Consider the following 21,453-nt stretch of genomic DNA (forward strand, 5'->3'; position numbering starts at 1 on the left):
CCTCATGAATCCTCTGGGGAAACTTAAAGCAACAATAAGATTTATAGGTAAAATCTGTCATATGCAGCTCCTTCAAATGGACTTGGCTGCGTAACAGCTTTGATAAAAGTAACTTAATTACGTTAATAAGAACAAGCATTTTTCTGCATACTGCTGTCCGTCTAAAAATGGCCGTCATTTCTACGAACGATCGCCACTTGAGAATCTAAAACTCATGGGCTACCTTTAGTCTTTCGCTCTGACGTACTAGACCCCGACGAAGCGTAATGAATTTTTTTCCAGCACGTTTCTTCCGATTAAAACCGGGACAAAATTCCGTAAAGCAGTCCCGCTCCTTTCCCAGCCGTGTTTTCTAGATGAGGCTGCTCACAGTCGAATTGCGTTTCTGACGTTGCTCTAACTGCCTCTCGTCCCGTGCTGGTGCTTCTGCCTTTCGAATCTCATGGCATATGTTGTTGACCCCCTAAATTAATCATGATTTTTTTGTACGGGCTAGAACCTCTAAGCAGCAATACTCCAGCAATGGGCGATCGTACCTGTGGCACGGTGAGAACCAATTCAGAACACGTTACAAGCAGGTAGTATCCATGCTGATCAAATATAATCGTGTGGTCTGAAATTAAAAACTCAAATTATTTAAAGAAATCACAATCAGTTGTTGTCGAGCGTGGGAGTTCGTGATTATGAATGAAGAAAAAACAAAATGCACTAAAGGGCACTCAACAATGTTGACAGTCGATTGTCAGTCGCGCAATGGCGCCAACTTTGACTGAGCTAAATGATCCTCCTTCTTCCTGTTCCGCAGCAGCGGCTAAAGCAGCCCCCGGCGTTTTAGCGAATTAAATGGCGACTAGTGGGACAGCCGATTCGGCGGTTGGATAGGCAGACTGCGCTGTCACATAGAGACGGTAAGGGTTTCGCTAAAAGGGACCTCTGTGTGCCGCTGTTTAAATGCTATCAAAAAAATCCTGAGGTGTGGAGGGAAACTTGGCTCTATTTTCTTTGGGCGCTGCATGTAGCTGGCAAGATTCAGCGAACCTTCGTTGCAGTGCTTTGTTAAACCACACAGCGTTATATAGATATTGGGAAACCAACAGACGCGAGCCGGCAGCCGGTTGGTAGTATGAGTCGAATGGCTTTTCGGGATCGACCATAGCTGCCTCCTGAATGGCAATCAGTGAGGCAGGCGCTGTGAAAGCAACGAAGGCGACAGCGACAGCGACAACCACAACAACAACAACAACAACAACCACCACGGCGATCACCGTAGCACGTTAGAAATTCGGGATCAGGAGGTCACGTTTCCTGCTCGTCCATCTTCTGCCCGTGTCACTTTGTATGTGCAAGGTTAAAGGCGAAAAATGGAAGGCAAAGCAAAGGACCCCACGAAACTTTAGAAGCAATGGATACCCAAGTCGCTAAGAGGCATTGCAGCAACTGCGACAGAAGAAGGAGGTCCAATGCAGGAAAACATCGAGAACTCCAGAGTAAGGGTACAAGCAACCTTGACCGTTTTTGTTATTTTTCCCTACCACAGTAATCTGGCCTACTGGCATCGTGGTAGTAAGGGGAGCCGGTAGCGATGTCTGCTTCGTATGAAGTGGGCCCTTCTCTTACTACGATTCTTCACTATGATAAGTTGTAAGTTGACTAACCACTGTCCCGATAGGTAATCTCATGGACGGCTGCCTGCTTCTACCGTGACCTTGATCTTAATATGTCTATATATTTATCTTAATTTTTCTTTTAGCTAGTTCGTCTTTAAACTAAGGCCGGCGTTACACCTTTTTTATCCCGCACACCACTGTCTACCTGAATAGTTACATAAATATCTTTCTCCCCTTCTTCGTTTTTTTTTTTTTTTTTTTTTTATAGACGTGCGTATCTGCCATAAACGCAGCGTTCGAACTGTATATATGTGTGTAATTGTTCACGCATTTTTCATTATCTGAACGGCTTGTGCTCTTGCGCGAGGTAGCTGTTAGCCCGGTTAGTAAACGATGAGTTGATAGTAAGGATCTAGAATCTGGACAGGAACGATGGACTCATTTGCGGAAGCAACGCGACGAAGACGACGAGTTTAAAATACATCCTGATGTAATTTTTTCTTACCTTTTTGCCCACTTGTTCAATTCCTGTGGTGAGCAGGGGGGTTTTGGCCAGCGTCTGTGATGCTTTTCGATTTGATCAAGTCAGCCGCCAAGCTTGCAATTTCTTCCGTCTATCTTGGCGTGATAGCACAGAAATCACACCACGGTGCGGCCAAACGTTACATAGAGCGCTTCAATTGGCGCTTTAGCGTACCGTCTATGTGATGTCAAGTCAAGCGGAGCGGATTGATATGAGGCTTTTCCCTCCATATAGTCTCAATCGCAACGACAACTCGTCTATGCGAGAGGATACGCCTTAAGCTACGCCTGGCCTGGGACTAACCGGGGCGCCGTAGGATCGAATGCTAAAAACTTCATGCAATCAGAAATATGAACAGGAGGCTCCACTATTCTACATGCAGAATTGCTCATTTCTTACCGACGGTAGTGATTTCAACCAGTTCCCGATGGCTGGCGTCGATATACAGAGTAAAAGAGATCCATATTAGTATTGTGATGGCCAAATTACTGATAGGCACGTACTATTATCCCTTGTATCAGCCAAATTCATTTTTGCTATGTCATGACAACTAGAGCAAAGGTCTCCATCGTGTGACATGTGGTGAAGCAATTTTTCTCTATAGCGAACTGCCAAAGACTGATATGTGCCTTATGGGCACGAGTTATACATGAGATGCATGGAGCACCCTCTTTACTGATGCTTATACATTACCTATTTGTCTTCATCGTTCAGCCTTTTGGTTGGTTTGGCCGCAATCATTTCAAAAGGAGAACGGGCTATTACAGTAGATAGGTAAGCGAGCGGGAAAAGTGAAATTGAAAACGACTTTCATCTAAGTCAAAGCTTTTCAACTTTGACGACCTTCTCAAACTGTTATCTCCATTGAGGGCAGACGTGCCCAGATATCGATGTTTTCAGGCTTCTTCGACCTGCACGGTAACCCATGTTGGCGCTAGGAAGATTGTGTAGAGTTGGCCCCAACACTTCCGTACTAGAAATATTAATGGCAATTTACGAAATCAATATGCTATTGGTTGGGAAGCTACGCATGCAGCCTTCTGAAAAATGCTAATATGGATCCTCCGATTTTGCACTCCATAAACCTATGTTTATCATTAGTTTGTCACAGATGTATGTATATGTGCATAACCCATATATCTTTAAAACAGTCGGCCCTGTTCTGATATCACACTTCTTTTTTGCATGAACCTTGTTCACGTAAGTACCGCATGTCTTAGTCTGAAGTCTAAATCGTCTATCTTGCCATAATTACTATGTGGAGAGCTGTTGAATATCTCGTTAGATTAAATCAATAGCAGTTCTGACGAGTATTATTTCACTCGTTCGGATGATAATGTCGTGAAGGTGTATTACGGTCGTGTACGATAAGGTCGGGTACGTGTATATCAACAGTGATACGCTGAGAGCCCAATGCTGTTCCAATTAGTTGGTTTTCTCCACGCACTTGTCAAGTCGTTACGCGGCAAAGTATCCTAGCGTATTCTAGTCAAAGTGATGACGTTCGTCATCAAGATATCCTGATTCAGGACACATACAAAGCGATCACCGTCTTTGAACGTACATGTAGATATATATGCAAGCCCAGCAAGTCCAAACCTTGCTAGATGGCTATAAACGGCTTGTTCTAAGCTCTTCAAAGATGTGCCGCATATATATATATATATATATATATATATATAACAATAGTTGTTTCTCAAATAACTTCATTAATTCAGAGTGTACGTCTATTACCTTGTCAATATGAGCGTGTTTTCTATTCCTTCATGGTTGCAGAATGAAAGTTCTACTTTGGTGAAAAATATTTGCACCTTAAACTGGCTCAGCGGAACAGCATGATGTCTTTAGCTCAACATTTTGTGTACCATTTGTGGGCAATTCGGCTACGATTCGGGGGAATTTGTTGGACGAAACCGATTTCCGTTGTGTCGTGTTGGCAGTAAAGTGATGATAATTGCTTTGTACTCTTCCGTATCCATACGTTCAGTTATCGCGTGCTATTGCATGTGTACGTGGACTGTGCTTCCTGTGGAATCCTCACTAACAACAACAGCTGAAATTAAGCTTCTATTTCATTAGGTAATGCAGATCATTTGGGATCAGAAGAGTGTCTCGAGGGTAAAGGTTCGGTATATGTAGACCACGGTCATTTGAAGATCAAACCTACTTAGCGGTTATTTTATACCGTAGAGATATCAGGACCACTCGCCCGATGAACCAAGTAGAACAACCAAGGCGAAGATTGAGATATTGGTCTATATCGATCAGGTAGTCTGCAAGGTGGATCGGATTTGTAAAATTGCATTAGAAAAGTTAGGTACGATATTGTTTCAAAAATGTACCGCGTATTTGTGGTAGCCGAGTCGCCTTACCATTTTACTTTTGACGCTAACTAATTTCGAAAAATAGTACGATTTGTGTTCCGAAAACGGAGGTGCGATGTTTTTAAGTTACTTAATTGTACGCAAGCCTTTATAACGAGGAAGAAAACACGTTTCGAAATTATGAAAAACGTACCCAACGCGTCATTGTCTGCCCAGCGTCGTCCGTGGTTAGTATATGATCAGTGATATATGTTTTGCCAAACAGAAGCTTTTACAGTCTATCGGTCCGCCGCGGACCCTCAAAAGAATACACATGCTTTGGGCCATAAGGGTGTGTTATTAACTTTTGAAATTTGAAGGAAAGTGTTTTCATTAAATTTGTTGACTCCCTTGACACGGCGGCGCAGTCTGTGTATGCTCGTAATGATTCTTTCTCTTCTTTGTCCAGATGACTTGCTCTACTTTTATGAGTACTTTGATTAAATTGCGCCTATTATATTCGTCCCTTTCTGGATTCAATTATTTCATATAATAACTCCATCAAAGAGAGTTGCCTCTTTCATCTAACCAATTACATCCGTCGCATCTGTATCCAGATCATCAGAAATTACTGCAATATAAAGCCGCAATATGCTGCCTTCCGCAGATACCTACTCGATTTGAGCTGTTTTTTTTTTTAATAGCTTTTTGATTCTCATCTCGCATGGCGACCATATAAGTATTCTGACCTTCTAATTTATTGTTGTCCTTAGAATACTCTAATGCTCATAGGCAAAGACACGTGTACTCTTGAAACAATGGTCTGTCGAGAACTCGCCATGTATGAGATGTATATTCTATCGTCGCGGCGCTAATCAGGCTTAATGGCACAAGTCTAGTATACCATAAGACTGCATCTTTTGCCATTCAGCCATGAGTACGTGCCAAACACATGATACGATGACCATTTAGATGTCTAGAATGAATCCTCATAATAACCTAATGGATAGCAAATTTGCCTGCTAATGTTAGGGACACGTTGTGGCCTGCGTTCGAACCCTGGCACAGACAGAGACTGCGTTTCGTGCAGCCAACCGCCTGATGAAACTAGGCCTAATGACGATTCCGGACGTAAAACTCAAAACACACATATGTCTAAAGTGAAACTTCTATGACGTAGCAACCTTGGTGAACAGCGATGTTGCTTTTATTTATAGATTTATGTGTTAGTAAATTTTCGCACATGTAAATAAGTTTTGTCATCTTATGTGGTACGTAAAGGAATCGAATGACGTCAGACGTAACATGTTCGTACGGCGACGATGAGGCCGAGGCAGACATCGTATAAAGGACGGAGGTAACCACGCGGTTGCGATAATGCCGCGCTTCTGTTGCCTCGTGCAGTTCTGTTACTAACATCATTCTCTATAATGAATACGAAAACTTAAACAATGCAAGAGCTTTTTATATCTGCCTATAGGACCTTTAATCATTGGTTTGGTTTAAGGGAAATTAAGAAAAGTTTGCTTGTGACTCTAGCCCTTCGATCAAAACTTTTTCGAACACGACCTGTGGCAGGCCGATAGCTAAAGCACACGACGTAAAGTTTCGAAGGTTTCTTTGTTAACATGCCTGAATAGCTGATGTAAGAGGGCCAACAAAGAAGAAACATACAGTACGCCTAGGTCGCATGCTCACACGGAGAAATCCAATCTTGCCAAAAATCACTGCACTAATTACACAAATAAGCCACAAAGAAGCAGCTAGAGCTTCGTACAAAAAAAAATATACACAATTCGGGTATGTTTCTAAGGGTTAGCATAAGGGTTCGCCAAAGTCTAGCTAAGCTTGATTCATTAAACAATTATTGAAATGAAAAATTAATGAAAATGTTGAAATTATTTCCTCTTACCACTACTGTTATTACTGCGTTACACGATGGCAGTTAATTAGAGTCGTATTCGATCGGACCACTGTTCTGCTAATAAAGGTAGGCGTTTTTCTCTTAAGGCGGAGGGAATGGTAACATTCATGTACGTTTCTCGTGGTCATAATCGTAGAGCAGATGTTGACCGCAAGGAACGTTCGCCAGCCACCGTTACCGCGAGACGACAGCCAATTTATGATCAGATCTCACCCCATAGTTAGTTAGTATCTATGCTGGTTGTACGTTGCTGGCTCTCCAATGCCCGCTAGTAAGCACTGGAAGACGTCCATACTATAAGATCATGATAATCCAGTTGGGTACATATCGACTCGCACATGTTAGTTGCAATGAAATGGAAGTATGAAAACAGGCAAATGATATCTTCTAAGTCACAATAAGTAAGCCTTATACCTCAAGCCTAAAGCACTTTTCGCAGAAATTTTCTATTTCTATCCATAGGCTTACATAAATGCGGCCTTATCATGTATCACATGCTCTTTCTTGTAATCACCAAATGTCGAGTAATGTAAACAGTAAATAATAATATTAACTAACGTCATGTGGAGGCTTTGTCTGATTCACTGCTTTCCTCGATACCCGGTAAAGAAGAAGACAATACTTCTTGCACGTAACAATCGTATGAGTGATCGTACGCTAAGAATAATCGCCGCCTCTCGTTGTGCTTGCGAAACCCCTATCAGTGATATATGTGCTATGTGGCAGGCTAGGCAACCCCATATATTAAAGGGCTTGAGCTGGGACGTGATACTGCTTTTGAAAGTGTAAAAGTAAAAGAGATTTTAGCATGTACTGGGAGCCTAATTCCTGATGGCTGTACATGTTTAATAGAATTAGTATGGGCATCAACTGCTGACTAATCATTATCTTGTTTCCAAAGTACCCCTTCGATCCGCAAATAATTTCTACTAGCGACCGTGCGTCAGACGATATTAGTAGACGTCAACTCGTTAAAGTGTTGCTCAAATGCGCTGCATACAAAATACCGAATGTAATAAAATTTTGAACTGGTAGCAGGCCAAAAATTCCCAAAAAATACAGGGGTTCAAAACGTTGCACAGACGAACTAGCATTTGTCTGCTACCGGAAGTACGCGGAAGAATGAACGCATGCCCGCTCTCACACATAATGAACCAGAATTTGTCCCACTTTAGGCGTTATAAGAAGCATAAGAATATATACATATATATGTGTATATGTTCTTATGCTGGCACGATCCGAACGCTTATCAATAAACGGAGTATTTGGATTGAGCTAGATGGGTCCTAAACGACATTTCTCCACCGTCCTAAGATGATATTTTTTTAGAAATAATAATAACAAAATATTATGGCATATGTCATAGAGTAGCTAAGGAAACAGGGAAATTTAGTATGCGAAACATTTATATCCAGTTTCTATACGTGCGCATTTACTTTGTGGTCGTAAATAAAAGCGCACGTTTCTGAACGCTCTAATCATCTCGAGTAGACAAAAAAAAACTATAATTCTCGAAGTCGTATATATATATATATATATATATATATATATATATAAAAGAACATAAGAAGTCGTAGAATCAAAGATTGGACGCCTTCGTAGCACTAACATGCCTAACTTTTTAGTAAACGAGTAGAAAACCGTCTAAAAAATTTTTGGCCGGCATTGCGCCTTGTTCTCTAACCAACGAAGCTTATTAACTGCCGCGTACGCCGCAATAGCCTTTGTACGAGTATTTTCACTGGCTGGGTACCCGTTTCATATCTAAGCGTATCTGTTCATTCACTTCGCTTCGTTCATCGTCATACACGACGATAACACGCGCTTCAACACGCAACCGTAGGGAGTATGAGCTTTCGTTCCACAATGGCAAATCATATATTAGAACAGAATGGTTGTTTTTGTATGAGCAGCTACATGTGCTGTTTTAAATCCTTTATTATTATTCAGCTTCAATCAGATATATTTTTAAAAAACCCGGGCCTTTTATAACCGGTTGGCATTTACTTTATTTTGTTCTGTACTGAGGATACGATAACCTGCGGCGTTCTTAAACGGTCCATCTAAGTGATAAGAATATACACTGGTAAGTAACGTGAGCGAAACGTCCGTCTGGCTACAGTGACCTCCATATCGGTGAATGGATGGCTTTTAGAAAACGCTCTCTTTGACGCTAAAGTTATAACGACCCTTCTTATAGTTTGCTATTCTTGAATTAGCCTATACGATTGTACGCACGTTTGTTTCACTGATTTTTCGCGACCGAATTAACGCGGCGTTTGCTTATATAAGAGATCGTAATATGTCATGTCCGACTGATGTCAATATCAAAAAAGGCGTTCTCTCTCGTCGAAAACGTTCTATAAGGCACGCTTACACGGTGAGTACGCCAAATGAGGCAGCTAGCTTGCTTAGTGCTCTCTAAAGATTACTACTAGAGAAAATGATATCATCGCCTTAAAATTAACCTATTGGTTAAAAGCGCACGGTGGTATATTTTACACTTACCTTTCAGCGTATTCGCGACCAATCTTCCGTGACTGATCCTATCCATCGCTATAGTAAAGCTTTATAAAAAATCAATCGCAATGCTAATGTCTTCGTGTCCACAGAGATGTCTTGCAAACTAGCCAGCCTGATGTTTCAGGAAGTAAATAGATTTATTTTTTTGTCTTTATACGACTTACAACGCTGAGAGATTGACCGTGCAGAATAATGATACCGTCGAATGGCATTGTGCCTGTCTAACTACATGGGAAGGTTGTAGAACGAACGAAAAATAATATTGAAACAGCATTATAAATAATATATACATATATGAGACGATATACGACGACAGGCTCTGTTTGCATACACTGCGTAGATAACAATAGCTGTGCTAGAGAGAGATTACGTTATTTTGGCAGCTACAGAAGCAAAATTTCGCACTATAGATACTTTACCCCACAATAAATAAATCGGTAGAAAGTACAGAACTTGGACAAACACCGCATTTGCTATTATCAGTACGCTAGATGTCAAGCTTGTATCAGGCTGCCCATTTAGCGGAGAACTTCCTGTAATTTACTATCAGCGTGACATTCCACCAAAACTAATCTTTATCTTACAAGACTAGGGAAAGAACAATAGCACCGCCTGATTCTTCTTTGCCTTGTCCTAGTCGAGGAAATTCGCCGGGCCCAATAGCCGCCCCTTTAAAAGGCGTTGAAAGGAAGATAACACAGGCCGCTGTGTTGCGGGCACACAAAGCATTATTTTTTCCCCCTCGGGAGCAACGAGTGCCTCTGGAACATGGCGGCAGACTGTAAAAACGGGCAAAACGAAGCCAAACAGCTATCTCTAAACATTTTTATTGTCTTGTTCATAAAGTAACCTCGCGGCAAGTTTTCAGCTACACAGGCAAACGATCGTTAATCTTCCATGCGTACTTTTCAAGATCGTGACATCGGGCGACAACGCACACCGGCGTACGACAGAGAACTAGCTTGAGGTTTATATTAATCGCCGCTGATCCGAGTCCGGTTTAGTCTTCTACATGTTCCATCTTGTTGCTAATTTCCGATCGTCATATTGCCATTGGCTGGTCGCGTGTGCAGTAGGAAGAATGGGCATTGGAATCGCCGCTATTCGAAATAGCCGCAAACGAGGGTCCAATGGGCATGGCCCAGAAAATGGTCGAGACAATTCAGATTATTGGGTCGTTGCTAGCAAGTACGTAGAACAACGAGATACGCTAACAGCCACATCAACAGCAGAGACGGAAACAATTGCGTTCAGTCATATCTAATATGGGCAAAAACCTTTAATACGACATCTAAACATGTATCTTGCCGGTTAGAGCTGCGGTATAGACCCGAATTCTGCTTACCGCTCAAGCTTCATAGTATATCAACGTTGTTAACAATTGCGGTGAAGCTTAGAAAAGAAACTGGGCTGAATTAGATGAAGCTAGACTTATTCTGAGACAATGAATTGAGAAACAGTAGGTGAAGAGCAAATATGGATTGCACTCGTAAAAACCCATCCCCAAGGTAACGAGCATCAGCAGCAATATAACTAATGCATCTGTTAATAACCCGCACATCCATAACAAAAATATGCCCGACTGCGAACAGTAGCTGGATTGGGTAGTGATGTTCTTGGAGTGACTTTTTTTTCCATGTTCGTCTGCCCAGATTGTCTGAGAGAGGTTTAGCTCCGCATTTATCCAAGTTTATCTTCTTGAATTTCCAACAAACAAGTTCCGGGCGTTCGCTTCTGTCGAGATAAGAGTCGACCCTAATGCCGTACCTTAATCTAAATGCGTCAAGCCTATATTATGATAGTAGAGTGAGTAGTTTGTTGAGCCGTTGTCTGATGACGGGGGCGGACATGTAATTATGGACGAGGCAGCTAAACGCTTCCAGATAAATGTATTCTCTTTAGCTCCTTATAATACGGGCCACTTCTAACTCGTATTCATGTAAATGAAATTTTGTGCCCCAACAGATATGCTAATTCTTAGCTCGACCACTGTTACTTGAACCCTTTATGAAACAGCCATACAATAGAGAGCTTTAAAAGGGAAAAAAAATCTATATATCTAACATTTTTTTGGATATAGGTTGACAGTATTGTATTTTTGTGTACTTTAATACGATAGTAGGGCTTGGAAAAAGTAAAACAAAAGTCTTACATATGATACGAGCTTTCGGCATATGACTGTCATCGGTACGGATAGTTGCTCGAGTGGGGTGATATGGCTTTTCAAAAAAAATAGTTTAGCTGCACTCACCAGGTATAATTTTAAAAGTAAAGCACATAAGCGCTTCGTCAGCTCCTTTTATCGCATTTGCCAGTAAATACGTGTCGCACCAACCTTGGTTCCACTGCCTCTATTCCGTCCTGAACAACCTTTTTGTATATAGCCATAATTTTCCGATTACTCTTCCGGCCTATGTGATCAATGCTTTATATATATAAAGCGTTATGATCCACCTAATATGGAAAATCGAGGCCTTTAAATGACGTAAACCGGTCTGAGGTCAGCTTGCAGCGCAAGAACACACACGTATTGTAATAGAAATTGAGAAAAAAAACATATAACTTTTAGATAATGAAAGCAATTTTTGCTTGGCGGTTGTACTTATTCTATGTGTGACCAGTTGTTTTAAATTTACCTTTGCAGTACTTCTGGACGGCGACTTTGTTATATTGCATGTGAATAGAAGTTACTGTAAGTAAAACAAGTAGAAACTCTATCGAAGTTCAGAATATAAGCAATTTACTTTTATCATGGTAGATCGCGATGGCAAGTACTGGGTGGATACTTACCCCAAACTCTCGCCTCCAGGTCGGGCTTGATCGCTTTGAGTATTTTTCTGAAACTCGGTCGTTCCTGCATACGAGCCCCTCTTAATGGGTTTTCCTATGGCTAAAGTGCTAAGGCTATTTGGATTGGTTGCACCAGCGCTACCGTCCTCATTTTGCCGACTTTGCTCTTCACGCTGGCGTTGCTGTTCGATCTCCATGATGAGTGCCTCCCTATACGAGTCGGGTAACATAAAGGAGGCGCGGGTGCCTCCGCCTGCGGTGTGACTCACTAAGTCAGTGAGTTGGCTTCGTTGACAAGCACTACCCTGTTCCTGGGTTATTGAATGGTGCCAAACACGCCCAATAACAACAATAGAAATATATCAAATTAAGTGAAGGGTGTGACCGAAGAGGGAATGTGAAACTGAAAAGGCTACTGATTAGTTTCTATGTAAAAACGTCTTTTCCCTATCCGTCATCATCCAATTACATCGTTCGTTGTTTTGCCTTATCATTACTTAGAGTAACTACCTAAGTAAAAATTAGTAGAAGTATATAGGCAAAAATACAATGCGGATACCGTATTAGTCTGCTGATGATACATACCATGCGTCTGACGGAAGGTACCCTATGGATCCCTGCTGCTCCAGAAGCGGTATCCATACCTAATCCGATACTCGTGCATCTTCGTCGACACAAACTACAGCGCCAGATCTATGCAGGTGGTTAATATGATTATAACCGAGTTCGATTCAGCAGAAGGCATCGGAAAGTATAAGTAGAATCAGTTAAAGGCACAAATAGACAGATTTCACGAGAAAATGCGCAAATGGGTTCATTGTTAACGGTAAACGTCCTTAATAAAGACCTTCCTTCATTAGGCAGTTTATGGCCGAGCAAGATATTTCGCTGTATGTTCTCAGGATATATATGGTGTGGTATGATAAAAGGAAGGCGTTTATCCTCTACCAGTGGCACCAGAATATCCAAAAAAGGACTTTCTTAGTAGAAATAAGAAAATGTTTAATATGACCGAAGATCAGCCAATGTGTGATGTCACTGGAAATCGACCATTTACAATGATGCAACTGTGTTCGCAATCTGCTGAAAAGACACAGGAGGCTCTTTTACAGCAGAACAATTGACTTTAGGCACACGTCCTATGCAAAGCAATTGACGTTATCACGCACAAGCCTTCTAAAGACATTAAGCCCAAACACGGTTATCAAAGACACTTAATTGGATGTTTGAATAAGTGGTAAACTTATGGATGGTTACTATTTCGAATGGTAGGCCATACATTTTTCAGAAAAATGTCACACGAGCTCATACGAACTAAATTAGTGTAGGGTCAGGTGGCTATAAATGCATGTTTCGAAGTAGAAGTTGTGGCCCTTTCACAACTCCAGTTTGATTCCTTCGGATTACTATGTAAGGCATAGTGAGGAGTAGTCTAATAAGTTTATACATGGTAACCTTAACTGTCTTCCTGTTGCCATTAAGTAAGCGTCTAAAAGTATGAATAGAAGTGATGGGCCTATGAGCTACATAGGCTCCGAATGAAAGCCGCTATGGGATAGCAGCATATATCGGCCTATGCAAAAAAATCTAATTTAAACATCTGTTTTCACTTGAAGACAGCTTGTACAATACACAACAAATAAATATGTTTGTGGTTTTACTCGGAGCCACAAACGAGGAGGGCCGCACTCGGGCATAGATGCACTTTGTTTCATGCTGGGAGCCAGCCGTTTAATAAAATGCGTAATGGCGATAACGGACGTAAAAGTCGAAACAAGGGAGGTATGTCTGTGTTATTACTAGAGCTCGATGCTAACAAAGCGATCAATTCTGTGTGTCTTTCACTGGCTTAAGTTGCTGGCGCCACAGCGATGCTGGATAAAAAAAAAGTCAAAGGAAGAGGCTCGGCAGTGAGCAACTAGATGCGACAACAGAACTTGTCGAAAATAACGCCGTCCGAGAGATCGTAAATTGCAAAAAGCAGCGACGACTAAATGAAACCAGACGAACGTGATCCGAGACTTATGGTATAGCTAGTTGTAAGAACCAAGCCCTTTACCATTATTCGGCTATATATATATATATATATATATATATATTAACCTCTTTTTTAAGTGTAAACACCACTGAGCTTTGCGGACCTAGAAAAAAAACTCCTAATCTCATTTACACAAAGTACACATGAGTCATATCGGTGAGATTTCCCCAACAACAGCTTCTTTTCTGCTTACCCCACTTGATAACAGCTGACGAACAGTAAGATGATGATCAAAATTTTGGTATTTGATAATAGATAAATAAAAAAAAGGATGTTTATCTGGATCAAGGTCCAAATGTACCACTATCCTGGATGGTTTATTCTGTTCGAAGCATTCGAAGAGAGATTTTATGTACTATATAAAAAGAAAAGATTAGATACAAAGTCTTGCAATCGTTCCGTCTTGGTTCTCAACTTACCGTGACATTGTCAGAAGTATATGACGCGCAGTCCTCACAAATTGGACTTTTGCATTCATCACAAACCTTCCTAGGCTCGTCCTTGGAAAACATTTTACGACAGATGCGACACTCTCCGAAGCTAGCTTTGCCTTTGCCGGCCGGTAATTTCTTGTCATTATTAGCGTCTCCACTTTCTGTCTGACTACTAGTTCCGTCAGACGCAGCTAGTTGCGTGGATGCTCCCCCGGACGCCCCCTGTCTGAAATTTGAAAAATTAGATTGCTTACCGCCATCTTACCATCACCAGCGTATCAATAAGGCAATGTAACTCACCTATGAGCAGGGCGCAAAAAAAAGTATAAGGCTACATGTATAGAGTAGTTCAGGACAACGGCGTTACCGCTCCTTAAACGTCCTTGAACCTACGAACCGGTTTATTACATTTCCTATGCAGATTAAACAAAAAAACGAAGTTTACAGCAGAGAGCTTCATCGTGCGCCTGTTTTATTCGTATGTTATTTTTTTAAACCAGCTAAGTTGGGAGGAGTCGCTCCAAAATGCTTTGTCTCGAACTTTCTACTAATTTTTGACATCAAAAGTTATTCGCTAAGCTATTCCTTACAACGTTTGACGTTAATTACTCCGTTCATACAAATGTTCGTGGTATGATACCCTGTAAACAAAGTCAAGCTAGTTCGAAAATAAGCAGGTGCGCTAGATTAGTCAGAGTCAGTATTAACGCAGCCAGTGTTTCTTTGTTGGGGTGAAACAGCGGCCATTTTAGGTAAATCGTCTAGAAAAATGGCTGCACAATCATTAGGAAAGCCCTCCAAATACATAAAAGATAGACTGAACTTAAATTTCCTGGGTAACTGTAATCAGTTAATTAGCTATTTTATTCAGTAGATGAATAAAAATTTGCATATTAAATACAACGTCTTTTGCTGCTGTGATCTAAAGTTATTCACGCTCAGTGCGAGCACAGGTATCTTAGATGCGCAAACGATAATAACTTTATTATATGTTCGACAAAGCATTTTCCTTAACGCAGAACAAACTGATCATTGTATTTATCGTCTGTCATATTTAATAATCATATCTACTATCTAACATTCCGGTCGTCTAGTAGGCATTGCTTCAGAAGCTGGATCCCATTAGCACAAAACGGAATGCGTCTCTCCCTGGTTCCGAATTTAAACTACCTTAAATGTCGCTATGTTTAGTTGGCAAACGCGGTACACCTACATCGTTACTGAAACCAACGCCTGTACCTGCAATTTAGTTTACGCCGAGCAACACAGAAGACAACCCTTTGAAGACTCTTAATGTTCCTGCTCCGTAGTTCATTCGGAGAGGAGAAACAGTCACACGATAAAAGATTCACCCGGAATCAATCTTTATGCCATGGAGGGACGATGGGTAGTTTTAGAAAGGAACGAAGTTCCCGTTATGCTATTTGCACCCCAACCTTTATAAACTACTACGAGGCCTTTGTCAGCTTGCCCGTATGCTGATCTCCAGGTCAGTTCAAACGAACAAATGAGACAACGACTTTTCCCATTAGCAACATGCTACCGAGTAGCAGGGAACGCAAATTCCTGTATGGCATAGTAGGTCGTTAGCGAAGTGTTGATATATCTGCACGTCTGTAGATTATTAAACTGTATACTATAAGTTCGATTTTTTCAACGTTGCATGGATTCCATTCATGCGTGTTGGATGTCTCCTTCGACCCCGGAACCGACAGCAATATGGTAAAATTTTTCAAAGTTACTTAATGTTTCATTCTGTGTTTTCAAGATCTACGTGATTAATATTGCAGTGTTTTTCAACGGCGTGATGGAAAAAAATGCCCCAGTAATACACGTTCTGATTAGATCTATGTGGAGGGATTGGTGCTCAGCACGCTGCATTTTTTTTTATTGAACTTCTGTAGGGCTTTTTCGTTCGCTTTACAAGGCCTATTCATATGCTGCTTATCCTTCCACCAATTCACCACCGTCTCCGTGCAGTATTAATCGATCAGCTCCTATCATCCTGTTCCGACGCTACAGTTTCTGCTCAGGTCGAACTGAGCATTACGTGGTGAGCCAAGCGGTTCATTCTCATGGAATATACTTCCCTAGATTACAAAAAAATCTCCTCAAGTCTTTTACGTGGCTGGAGAGCTTCGTCCTCAACAAGCAAGTCCAAGTTACTCAAAAGAAAATCGGCTCATTGTTTGATGGGTTACACTACTAAACCACTACTATAAACATATTCGTTACACATTAGAGAGCCCCATAATGATCTATTGACCTAGACAAAAATCATCTTAAACTTCTGCATTGGCTATGATTGAAGTAACTTCGCTAATTCGGTAAGTGACAGGTGTTTATAGAATGATGAAACTAAACCACATAGCCAGGCAGCTTTTCTAACGGCAAATAAATAGCGCCGAACAGCAGTACCTGACATAAAACTCGAAACGCAAATGGTCTATGTCACCAAATTTCGGTTCTTACTTTCCAGAAGAGCGTGGGTACGCTTCTCTTTATTCTGATGGGAATTGTTGCTTCAGTCCTTCAACAAATAAGTAGGTTTGACAAAATAAATCGACAAGTTAACCCTTAATGGAAATTTCGAGGCAAAGAATACATTCGAGGTCGGCTGATTTAACACAATGGACCTCAAAATATTGGTATCTCTATATCTTGCCGTAAAATATCCGTATATTAAGAGACGGCGATATAAATTATACTGCTGAACTTTTAGGTGAAAAGTGGACCAGCGCCAACTCTGACGGAAGACCGTTATCAGTTACTATGGTCGCTGGTGCCTTTAGCGTTCTTCTGCTAATGCGCTCTTCAGCTGGTGGTCGATTTATTTCAGTAGTTGTTCCCAGACAATCAGAGGAATCGCGACGATATTGGATAGCCCTAACGGCAGCCTAAGTCGGCATGTTACCGGAAGCGTATTCCAGCGACAAAGTTTCATTGCTTCGGGTCTCGTATGCTTACTTCGAGTTTAAATTTGTCGACGTATCTTTCAAAGGGTACAAAGTTGGCTAATGAAGATAGTGCTGGCGAGTTGACAATAAGTTAAGACAATAGGCGTACAAAAAAAGTTCACTATTAGGTGTTACCTCTTGAGCTCGCTCCGTCAGTTGCTGGTCACTGTCGGCAACAAAGGTTAACTTAGTTCTTTCCTCGAAATAACTTTGGTTCGTCCAGCGGAGCCGAGATTTATTATTAATTTTAATAAATTCAACGCCCGACCATATTGGTGCTTTACTGTTTCATTGAGTGAGGTTACGCGCTGTAATCGAACTAGCCTATTAAGTTGGCTAGGGGACTAGGCAACGTACCTTGGAAGCCACAGCAGTTTATACGCAGTAGTTATTTACTTCGACATCTTCACAATCATATTGGTTAATTAGAGATAAAGCTTGTGTAATCCACAGCTGCATAAATTTACTCACTTTTGCATCATCTCGAATTGCTGCTCCTTTTCGAAGACCTTTTCGAGGATGCATCGCTCCTCCTCGGTGAGGTGTCCGGTGAGTTCCCTATTGAACAACTTTGTAGGGGTAGTGGGGGGTGTCTTGGCAGGCTGAGAAAAACCCTGAATCCCCGATGCGACACTCTGTTTGAGTTTCGATAGCGCCCCACCTCGAGTCACCCCGATAGTACTGCCCTCACCAGCGGCTGACCCAGTCCCGCCCGCAGAGCCGATCTCGCCATCACCGGTCTTCACGATCTGAAACGTCAAAATGCGCTGGAGTCAGCTAACTAGCCACGCCATGGAAAACATTTGAGTACTAATGCTTTGATACTAATAAATTGGTTTATGTAGACTGCGTAGTACCTGATTAGCAGATTAATTTGAGCAAAATAGAATACTAAATTCATTAGATCAGCAGTGTCGTGCTTAGTAATTGTATACAATCAGGGCTATATACTACGTTTGTGAGTTAGACATTAGTGTGCTGTCAAATAGGATCTTGCAATAGTTCTTGCACACTTCTACTAGTGCGTAGTAGTTTCGGTTAATAAGTTACTGGGACTAGGTACGATGTACTAAATCTGATGCGCGTAAAGCACCCTGAACAAAAAAAAGCAGCTATACAATATATGAGCGAAAAGAAGATACGGTTTACTTTGTAAAAGACAGAGTAACAAAAATTATACGAAGCCTCAAAGAAAGTGGTAAAACGCAACAGGCGTTGATGACGACTGTCGATAAAATGCTTCCAGGGAAAATAAGCCTATATATGAAACGATCAAACAGATCCAAAAGGATGCAAGAGTTGCTATCAACTTTTTAAATCGAACATGATGAAATATGTTTGTAACGTAGTTTGCAGCCTCTTTAACTGGTCCTTGTTAAGGGACTAGGAATCAAGCTTTTAAGTAGATATTGATGCTTGAAAAATTCAGCGCTTGAAGAACGAAGGGACTGCTATTTGTTACATAAGACCACAAGTATAACATTCGAGCCTGAACAATTCTCTGAAGACATTTGGCATTCTAATCATTTATATTGATCATATAAATACAGTGACATAGACGCAAATGTGTCAGAAACAGATGATTCTACGAAAAGAAATATCGTTGGCGTATCCCTTTGATCAAATGCCTTCAGATGCTGCTGCTGCCCATTGAGCGCCAGCTAATAAATTTCCCGGGGATGGGGGGTGTGAGTGGGTGGAATTAGATTATCTGCAAGCGTACGTCCACAACCCCCTTGCCGATTCGTCTAACTAACGGCCAGTTCTGAGATAACCACGCAGCTGTTACAAAAATAACGGTGCCAAAACGAAGGCATTACACTCAAACATTTTGCTTGGAGCAATGTCTTCTGAAGTTCCAATGAGATCAATATCGGACAGCACAACGGAAGCGCACATTTGTGTAAATTGTCAAAACTTATGAACTTAGAATGAATAAAGTTAATTGTTTGTATGCGTTTATGTGTATAAGAGAAAAAACTACTATTATTTATTTGACGGATATTGAACTCAGGCTAATATTACGATTAGGAAATCCTATCTCCGGACAACACGCAATTCATGCGAATACGAAGACGGCCATCATATAAAGTTGGGTCAGGGAACTGGTAGATTTGCATGTCTCTTTTAGCTATGATAATTAGAAAAATCACAAAGTGGATGGTAAAAGCACGAGTGGAATTGCGACCGTAGCATGTGAAATGGAGTCTACCCATACGACTTGTGTCTTGGTTTGGCATCCCTACTCCGCCAATCGATACAACTTATATTTGTAACACATAGAAGTTACAACTGAGCAGTAAGTAGGCAGTTGTGCTATAAGTATACTAGTAGTATAAGTTGAAATTTGTCTTGAACTGCTTTAGAAGTTCCAAGTTGCTGTTCAGTGAGCGAACATCGAGCACCGTTCGAGGTACAACGCCTCTTCAATTTGTTTTGTTACTTCATAGCTTGAATCGAATCATAGAATCTAGATACAATCCCAACCGAAAACAGTACACTTTCTTCTCCGCGGAAATCACTTAATACCTTACGCTTACCATGAGGAGCCAGTTGACAGTGTTACTTCTCAGAATCGTGTTCTCACTCATGACTAAAATCACCGTGGGGGGTCGGAAAGTCACGGGAGTTGTAGAGGTGCGGGATATACCGATATGCAGACTAGGTATTATGATCGATACGCACTAGAAAAAAAATTAAAACTCCTGAATCTTAGCCCGCGCAGGCTAGCCGCAGAAAATTATTATGAAGAAATAAAGTAACACACTGCCCATTATTTCGATGAAGCTCAGTTTGAAGAGTATAATCTCAATTGAAGTCAATAGCCCTTTGCCGCTAATCCAAATTTCGAAGTTATTGTCGGATCTCCAAATGCCCCTATAGGAAGAAAACGTTTCGCTGTTATTTCAACTAAAGCTGTTATTTCAGCAATGGATTTAAAGTCTAATTAAATATTAATCTCTAAGTAAGATTGCAAAACAATTCGATCTGTTCACTATGTGGATTCCTTGTCTGCATACCTGGCAGGCAGATAATCATTAACCAGGGATGTGCTGAATATAGCATATCCCTGTGTAAAAACCTCCCGTATAAACCCTGAATCTATAGAAATTCAACCTAACTAAGATGAATCATATTAGATGTTTCCAATACACTTTCCAGCGTTTAATTACATGTAAAAGCTTTGTCTCCAAACGACTAAAAATTTTTCGTCTGCTGTTACACCCCGCATTTTCCGTGCGAATTTTATCCCGTAATAGTAGATAAGACGTACGTAACGTAAACAAATATCTTTCGTTTCAAAGACTGTTATCAACCAGTGTATACAGCTCTTACCGTTTCTCGTATTTATCAAGCTATGCACTTTTCCTTTAATTTACAATTTTTCTCATGCAAAATCTCGCAGTCGCAATGGACATACAGCGTAATCCGTAAAGGGTCATCAACCGGCATTAGCATTCGTGGCGCGTAACAAACTACGGTATTGTTATTTCTTGTAATTAGACATATGATTCAAATTTTGCTGTGTGTTGTTTAGCTATCGTTAGTCCCAATAACCAAGCCTCGGGTTTCACGGCCTGTCTCGGAGCAAACTTTGCTTAAGGCACAAACATAATCCTAGACTAAGGACTACACACAGAATATGTTTTGACAAAAATAGTTGTATTAAAGAGTGAACGCGATGCGTCGAAAGTCTGCCTCATGTTAGTCGGTCTATTTTTAGAAGATCTGTCCCATCATGATTGTTATTACGAAAATGGCGACCTTGTAGCAGGCTCCTTGTCGTGAGCGTGCCCAAATTAACTTCTATAGCGGCATGCGCGAAGCTTCTAGTTTCCTTCGCCTCTTCCATACTCAAGTTAAAACGTGTTGCTAATGAGATACCGCTAATCACTCCCATAGGAAATCTGTAATCAGCTCGGGTTCGATCAAGAGTTGGGAGAATGCTATCGTATGTGTGATCCATGTAACCCCTGTTACATAGATGCCATTTACTGTTCCAATAATCTAATTTTTATTTTTAATCGTTTTAAGTACATGTTATAAATTAGCTATTATTAAAATATACTGCTAAGAATCACTAAACCCATTTAATACTGAATTTTAATCGAAATTACTCGTTGAGAACTTTTTACCTAAATCGATACCTACCAAAAACAAAGTATCGCTAATTGGAAACTGTCCACCCAGACATAGAACATGGGTTAATTCTTTCTTCTTTTTTTTTTTTTTCGAAATACACTTGTGCCTTTGCATCTTTTTAAGTATGTAAGTAAGGAATATGGACGAATATCTGCATTGCAAAATCAAAGCCGATGATTTCCGCTTCCCGAATCAGGAGCGGCCTTATTGA

At 40.9% G+C, this 21,453-nt stretch overlaps 1 protein-coding gene across 1 annotated transcript in view; it reads right to left on the reverse strand.

Moving 5' to 3' along the window:
- The window catches only part of Fife (regulating synaptic membrane exocytosis protein fife), a 108,554-nt gene that overhangs the window by 62,766 nt on the left and 24,335 nt on the right, over window positions 1-21,453 (reverse strand). Inside the window, exons 3-6 of the mRNA XM_086987601.1 lie at window positions 17,571-17,848; window positions 14,128-14,368; window positions 12,256-12,363; window positions 11,671-11,981 (exon numbers count right to left, since the gene is read on the reverse strand). Coding sequence (XP_086843727.1) covers window positions 11,671-11,981; window positions 12,256-12,363; window positions 14,128-14,368; window positions 17,571-17,848 — 938 coding nt within the window. The remainder of the gene's footprint in view (window positions 1-11,670; window positions 11,982-12,255; window positions 12,364-14,127; window positions 14,369-17,570; window positions 17,849-21,453) is intronic.

This window comes from Varroa destructor, unplaced genomic scaffold, assembly GCF_002443255.2.
Source record: "Varroa destructor unplaced genomic scaffold, Vdes_3.0 BEIS01000004.1, whole genome shotgun sequence".
In the NCBI taxonomy this organism is placed as follows: Eukaryota; Metazoa; Arthropoda; class Arachnida; order Mesostigmata; family Varroidae; genus Varroa; species Varroa destructor.